Genomic DNA, 7954 nt, shown 5'->3' on the forward strand with positions numbered 1-7954 from the left:
AACAGGCATTGTATAGGATGGTGTTCTCTTCTAGAGAGAGGGTCCACAATTCTTTCCCTGGTAAGATGACTTGGTGGGAGATCACTTAATCCAATCAGGAACTGTGCAAAGTTGAGTCTGGAGTATAGTCCTGTAAGGCTCAGTCTACCTCGGATTCACGTTGGCTCTCCAGGGTTTTCAACAGAGCTTGGTGCATTTTCTGAGATTTCTGCCCCTGAAACATTCTGAACTCTGATCTTTGTATTGAGAGATTGCTGAAACACTCCACTCTGCTTTTCAGAGGTTTTTGCTTAGGTTTTTAATGCACTGCCCTGCACAGCCTCAGTCCTTAGAGGAAGATCAACTGTGTGATTGACGGCCCTACTGCCCCAAGTATCTGCCAAAAGTTCTGCTGGTTTCTCAGTTCCCCATCAAAGCCCCAATTCTCCTGTCAGTGTATGCAATTGTCCATGGAGTAAAAGTGGTTATAGGTCAGCTCACCCCGCTCAGATTCTCTTCTCTCCAAAGTCTTAGCCTCTTTGGATCTTGCTGCCTGCCTCAGCAGCTTTCTGCTGCCTTCAATGAGATGTTTTCTGCATTTTATCCAGAGTTTCTAGCTGTTCTAGGCAGAAGAACTGCTCTGTCAGCAGCTACTCTGTCGTATATAGAAATAAAAGGGTTTTTTTAATTACTTTTTTACTTATTACTTATTTAGAATGTTTAAGTCTCTAGTCCCTGGAGAAGGACATCATGCTTGGTAAAACAGAGGGTCAGTGAAAAAGAGGAAGACCCTCAACGAGATGGATTGACACAGTAGATGCAACAATGGGCTCAAGCATTAAACGCTTGTAAAGATGGCACAGGGCAGAACAGTGTTTTGTTCTGCTGTACATAAGGTCGCTATGAGTCGGAACCAACTCGACGGCACCTAAAAACAACCACAAAGTTTGTACAGTCAGATTTTCATTATTTAAGGGGAGCCTACCCACTTCAAATCATATTTTGTATCTATGTTCTAAATAAACTTAGGTTATCATGACACTTAAATGCCCGTTTAGTTGCTAGAAATAGTGTGTGTTTTACTCTGTGCTTGGGTGTTCTCTTTCCTTGACATTGTAAACATGGTCACTTAATCCCAAGGTTTCTATCACTGTCATATGACAAATAAGTTCCAACTCAATGACAAGAATTAAGGCTCTTAACTTTATTGGTTCAGAGAGATTCTGAGAAATGAAGTTGTTGGTAAAGTAAGTAAAACACATTTTTTATTCTGTTCATACATTTTGGACAGTTTGGACATAACAGATTTGGTTGTTAAGAAGGAAGAGGGCCAGCTGGCATTTTCGGTTGAATGTGCTGCTCTTGACTGGGTTACTGTGGCTCCTATTTTATAACTGCAGATGGAAAATTTTCTAGTTCATCTAGAAATCATCAAAATTGGAGAAACTGATTCAAGCCAAAATCCTGGCAAACTTCTTTATGAAAGTGCCAATTTATTAATTTATAGTGATGAATACCAAGTCTGCTATCCTGGGTACTGCCTTCCTGTTATCAAGATATCTGGAAAACAAGACATCAGAAGACTGTTTACTGTGTATAAATCTAAACAGAAGATGGATAATTCAGTTACTTATTTTGAACAAAGTGTGGCAGAATTTTCCATGCTCTGTCATAAAAGTAGAATGAATAGAATGTGTTTACTAACTAGACTGTGGGAAAATTATTTAACCTTCCTGAGTGGCCAGAATACTTAAATCTGCCAAATACACATTCACTCTTCCTTAGATCCTGCTAGCTGAACATCAACAAATCCTAGTATAGCTCTCTCTTTTGCATATCTCTCTCAAGCCACCATACCATTCTGTTTGTAATTGTCATTGGGTACACTTTCCAAGATTACATTCAATTATACATTATGTTACATTTTGATTAATAGTTTCTTTATAAGACGTGAAAGATAGCCTAACTTTATTTATAGCATAAAACCAAAAACCAAACCCATTGCCGTCCAATCAATTCCGACTCATAGTGACCCTGTAGGACAGAGGAGAACTGCCCCGTAGGGTTTCCAAGGCTATAATCCTTACAGAAGCAGACTGCCACGTCTTTCTCCCACAGAGTGGCTGGTGAGTTAAAACCGCCGACCTTTTGGTTAGCGGCCAAGTGCTTAATCACTGTGCAACCAGGGCTCCTATTTATAGCATAGATATAAAATATGCTTTTGAGGTGGGTTCCTGCTGTAATTAACTAATATCTTTTATAGTATATTGAATCTTTTTTTATCATAGTTACAAAATATAGTTCAGTTCTTAACAAAAAGTGAGTAACTTGAGGAACTGCTCACAAGGAAAAGTTAAAATAATTGTAATATATACAACAGGATAGTTAAGAAAAAAAAAAACAAGAGGCCCCCCCCCAAAGCTTACCCCCTCGTATACTCTGATACTGAGATTTTAACATATTCTAATGGGTACATTAAAATAATAGGTGGGATATACTTTAAAAATAATGCATTAAAAGTATTTTGATTTCAAAATTCTGGATTCTGGAGCTTTTTAAATCCTTTCTTAAACCCCAGGAACTAGCCAGAACCTAAGGAGAAATTCAGACACCCCCGGGGTCTTGAAGAACTCAGGGCTGATGTTCAGCATAGAAGGGGTTCTGAGAGCGTAACTGTGCCTGCGCACAAGGAACCCAGACTTGTCTGAACATCAGAACCATGTGCCCTGCTTTGACTGTGGTAAAGCGTTTTACTTCCTACAGTAGTTGCATTCAAAGTTGTTTTATCTCTTGGAGAAGAAACATAGTTATATGGATTATTCATTTAACAGGCACAAGAGAATGAGGTATTAAATGTGAAAAATGAGCTGCATATTATGGGGAACACTGTGGAGGACCAGAAGGCAGAAAGGGAAGAACTTTCCTGCCTTCGGGTGGCCTGGCAAGTTAAAACCACTGAAAACAAGCCTGTGAAACAGCAGTGGGGAGCATTCAAAGAGCAACTCAAAAAGGTAAAGGAAATCCAGGGCTTGTATTTTTGTTCATTGGTGCTTTAGAACCACGAGCTCAGTCCAGGTAGTGCATGTTTTCATGAGGATTGAGTTTAATGACAGTGAGTCATCACTAAAATGAGTGTGAAGTATTTGCAGATGGTGTCAAAGAAAGCATACACATAACTATTCAATATTTATTTCAGACTACTCACAACTTAAAAGTTCTTCAGGAAGCACTTATGCCTGTGTCTGCACTTGACCTTGGAGGAAGCCTCCAGACCGTTTTAGATCTACGGAGAAAATGGAATGAAATGAAGCCTCAGTTCCAGGTGAAGGCATAGGTTGATGGACTTGGGTGAATAGAACATAATTTAAAAACTGTTATGTTGCAATTCACCTACTTAATTTTAACAGCCTGGGGAATTACTTTTTTTTTTTTTTTTTTTTAATATTTGTCTAAAAATTCACTGTAAAAACAATTTTCTTACTGTATTTCTACACTGTTTTGTATTTGATGATACATGAATATTAAGGTCACAAAATGTCTTTAATATATTTTTATCTTAGATTATTTCAATTTATATTAAATTATTTGCATATTAGTACATTTATTATACATATAGCTTCTAATTATTTTTCTAGAGAGTATGGACGTGTTTTAGATTGAGGCACCTCAGACAAAGGATGGGCTCTGCAGCCCTCAGCCCCTAAAGTTGTCACTGATGTCCGTGTCCCCAGGGTACCCCAGGCTCCTCCCACCATCGCAGGATTTTTGCTGTGTTCTCTCATTCACCCTCAGAGTGATAAAATGAGTCATGTTCCTGGCTTTTCACTGCTTAGCATTCCATACCCCCTCCTCCCATCTCTGCTCCATACCCCCCTCCTCCTATCCCTGCTCCATACCCCCTCCTCCTATCTCTGCTGCATACCCCAATCTTATCTCTGCTCCATACCCCCTCCTCCTATGTCTGCTCCATACCCCCTCCTCCTATCTCTGCTCCATACCTCAATCCTTCTATCGCTGCTTCATATCCCCTCCTCCTATCTCTGCTCCATACCTCCTCCTCCTAACTCTGCTCCATACTCCAATCCTCCTGTCTCTACTCCATACCCCCCTCCTCCTATCTCTGCTCCATACCTCCTCCTAACTCTTCTCCATACTCCAATCCTCCTGTCTCTGCCCCATACCCCCCTCCTCCTATCTCTGCTCCATACCCCAATCCTCATATCTCTGCTAAGCTTGACAGACTCCCAAAAATGGTTACCAGTCACATTATCCTTCTGCCTGCATTCTTATTCTTTGCTACAAAATTAGGACACCTGTGCTTCTGTCTGTCACGACTTCATACGTGTTGACTTTGAAGAATCCCAGAATCAGACGACTGAAGATTTCTTTAGGGAATATCTAATTGTAGGTTCCTTTAAGACAAAACTGATGTAATATATATAACTACCGTCATGCCCCACAAGCACACACCATTGTAGCCTGAAGTGACCTAACTTTTTCCTCCATACTTCTAGAAGATGTCTCAACTAGCCCACAGGTTAGGTTGCTTGATATACCCTGCATTGTATACTTATTTGCATTGTGTGTGTATGTGTGTGTGTGTGTGTGTGTATGTAAGTTCCTCTAAGTCAGGGACCATTGCCAAGCTTCGTTAGCTCTATCACTGTAATGTGCATATATTACATGCCCACTTGCTTGATTTTGACTTGAACATTCTTTTTAGGTCACTTTCCTGAAAATTATCTTCTTAGACTGAATTATTTCCATCGCGTTTACCTTTGATACATGAGCCATCCCTGAAATTTTATAGGAGCTCCCTCTTTAAGTTGTCTACCCTTTTTAAGTTCTACCCCAGGATCTGGACACCTTTAAGGGATATCTGAGCAGTGTTAGGTAAAAGGGAAGGCAGTTTATCCCTCCCCACACGTGGTGGCTATTTGTGGATTCCAGCATGACTGCCTTCAAAACAGCATAGCCACTGCGCCGTTCAGCTGCTGCTTCATTCTCATCATTCCCCCATTATATTTTTACACTTGTCTTCTCTTGGTGCTCTTACAATACCATCTGATTCTAGCCTGTATTAAATATCAGAGATGATTATAGGGATTCATAAAATATTCTAAAATACTTTTACTTAGCAGATGATTAGAATATTTGGTGTGTCATAGAAATAATATGTGACTTTCCATTCCACCACTCTAACTTTAAAACTTTTACCATGACCATTTTAATAAAACACTTTTATGCATTATACTCTCTTTCTTTTTTTTAATTTCTGAGAAGATGAGGATGGAATAACATATCCATAGCAGCAAGCGAGTGGTTAAGAACTATGCCTGCTAACCAAAAGGTCAGCAGTTCAAATCCACCAGCCGCTCCTTAGAAATCATATGGGGCAGTTCTACCCCATCCTGTAGGGTCACTCCAAGTCAGAATTGACTCGACAGCAACAGGAACAGGAGCAGCAAGCACAGTGCCTGGAATCTTGGAGGGCCCATAATAAGTATTTGTTAACAAATGAGAGAATTATGTGTTATTTAGATCTTCATTATTATCGATTGTAAAGTAAAAACTCTCCATAAGCTGGATTTCTTTTATTGCTTTAAATTTTTTAGCAACTGAATGATGAGGTTCAGTACATTATAAAAGTATCAGAAGAGTTAAGTGGTAAAGGAGCCCCTGTGAAAGAGAAGTCTCAACAAGTGAGGGATCTTATTCGCCTCCATCAAAAACAGAGAGAGAGAATCCGAGATTATGAGGATATCCTATATAAAATAGTTCAGTTCCACCAAGTAAAGGAAGAGGTAAGACCTGTAATGAATGCCTGGGAGACCTTGAATTTTAAACTATGGAATTAAAAAAAATGTATTGTGTATTAAATAAAGGCCAAATTGCTTATTGTGATATTAGAAGATTTACAAAATCTGGCCCTAAACTTCTCTGTCACTATGCCCCTATTCTCCTTTATGTTTCAGCCATGCTGAGCCCCTCTGGGTCCCTCAGATGATGCACACATTCCTACTCCATGCCCTGACCCGCAGGTGCCTGTACTTGCGGGGTCCTTCTCTCCACTATCTAAACCCTGTACTTTCTTCCATCGACCTTGCCCCACTTGGAGTGATGTCTCCCTCTTCTAAATTCCTAGAGCTCTCATTGCTTGTTTCACACATCTGACATTTTTACCATCTTGATTCTTTTTGATAGACATAGCTTTTATTTCCCAACTCAAGTATAAGCTGTTTGACGGCAGAAACCAAGTTCAATTTCTTTGTATCTTGAGTACCTGAGATGGTGAAATGCTCAGTAAATTTTTTTTTTTAAACCTCGTAGTTATTATCCGTTAACACAAAAGGGAGGTATATTCATATCTCTTTAAAACAACCTTCTGAATTTTCTCAGATCATAGACATAGTTCTTGGTAAGGTTTTATGCTCTGAGCAGAAAAAATGTTTTCTTCTTTAATAGAACTGACAATGTTGGTCCCTCAATTTTACGCACTTAATTTGCAACATTGTAACATTTGTTTAAGGAGCCCTGGTGGCACAATGCTTAAGCGCTCAGCTGCTAACCAAAAGGTCAGCGGTTCGAATCCACCAGCTGCTCCTTGGAAACCCTATGAGGCAGTTCTTTTCTGTCCTGTAGGGTTGCTATGAGTCAGAATCGACTCAATGGCAATGGGTTTGGTTTTTTTATGGGTGGCACAGTGGTTAAGTGCTAGGCTGCTAACCAAAAGGTCGGTGGTTTGAACCCACTTGCCATTCTGTGGGAGAAAGATGTGGCAGTCTGCTTCCATAAAGATTACAGCCTTGGAAACCCTATGGGGCAGTTCTACTCTGTCCTATAGGGTTGCTATGAGTTGGAATTGACTTGATGGCAATGGGTTTTGTTTGTTTGTTTATTTAATGTTTATTTGGTTATGGCACTAGTAATTATGGATGGTCTGGGCAGCATTTTTACCAGCTAGTATGAAGTGGACTTAAAAAAAAAACTTTCTTTAAGGCATTTTATAAATGTGAAACCCATGTTAATTGTTAATACCCTAAATTCCAGCTGGGACAGCTCATCAAATCAAGAGAACTAGAGTTTCTAGAAGAGCCGAAGGAACTGAGTGATGCTCACGATGTCCAGGTTGACCTCAGTCGCTCGCAGGAAAAGCAGGCACATATAGACCATCTCTATAAGCTGGCCCTTTCCTTGGGAGTGAGCATCATCTCATCAATGCAGCAGCCTGTAAGCAACTTAAACACCATTATTTGTACCTGACTGTAGCTGGGACTTGGAATATAATGTGAACTAAACCAGATTGCCTAGTATATGGTAAATGAAAAATACATTAAACCATTGGGGCAATTATTTGTGGGAAGTTTGTATCATCTATAACAAAAGCAAGGAGCCCTGGTGGCACAATGGCTAAAGCGCTTGGCTGCTAACTGAAAGGTTGGCGATTGGAACCCATCTCAGCTCCATGGGAAAAAGATGTGGCAGTCAGCTGCCATAAAGATTACAGTAGGAAACTCCATGGGGCAGTTCTACTCTGTCATATAGGGTTGCTATAAGTCAGAACACTTTTAAGTATGTTGGGAACAACTTGGGTTTGTGAATCTACTTTTTAAACTGTAAATTTTATAAAACCTAAACACATAACAAATATTTTTGATAGAAATTTAGCAACAGAATTGAGATGTGCTCTAAGTCTGAAATACACACCATATTTCAAAGGCTTAGTAAAAAAAAATATTAATAATTTTTATACTGGTTACAGGTCAAAATGATATTTGGATATTGTATTAGTCATCTAGTGCTCCCATAACAGAAACACCACAAGTGGATGGTTTTAATGAAGAGAAATTTATTTCCTCACAGTAAAGTAGGCTAAAAGTCCAAATTCAGGGCGTCAGCTCCAGGGGAAGCCTTTTTCTCTCTGTCGGCCTTCTTCTCTTCGGCGTTCCCCTGGACTAGGAGCTTCTCTGCACAG

At 39.7% G+C, this 7954-nt stretch overlaps 1 protein-coding gene across 1 annotated transcript in view; it reads left to right on the top strand.

Annotated features, from left to right (window-relative positions):
• Positions 1-7954, top strand: part of CCDC141 (coiled-coil domain containing 141) — a 199312-nt gene that overhangs the window by 152020 nt on the left and 39338 nt on the right. The window contains exons 12-15 of the mRNA XM_004375579.2: positions 2811-2990; positions 3176-3301; positions 5595-5783; positions 7030-7209. Coding sequence (XP_004375636.1) covers positions 2811-2990; positions 3176-3301; positions 5595-5783; positions 7030-7209 — 675 coding nt within the window. The remainder of the gene's footprint in view (positions 1-2810; positions 2991-3175; positions 3302-5594; positions 5784-7029; positions 7210-7954) is intronic.

This window comes from Trichechus manatus, unplaced genomic scaffold (genome assembly GCF_000243295.1).
Source record: "Trichechus manatus latirostris isolate Lorelei unplaced genomic scaffold, TriManLat1.0 scaffold00037, whole genome shotgun sequence".
Lineage (NCBI taxonomy): Eukaryota > Metazoa > Chordata > Mammalia > Sirenia > Trichechidae > Trichechus > Trichechus manatus.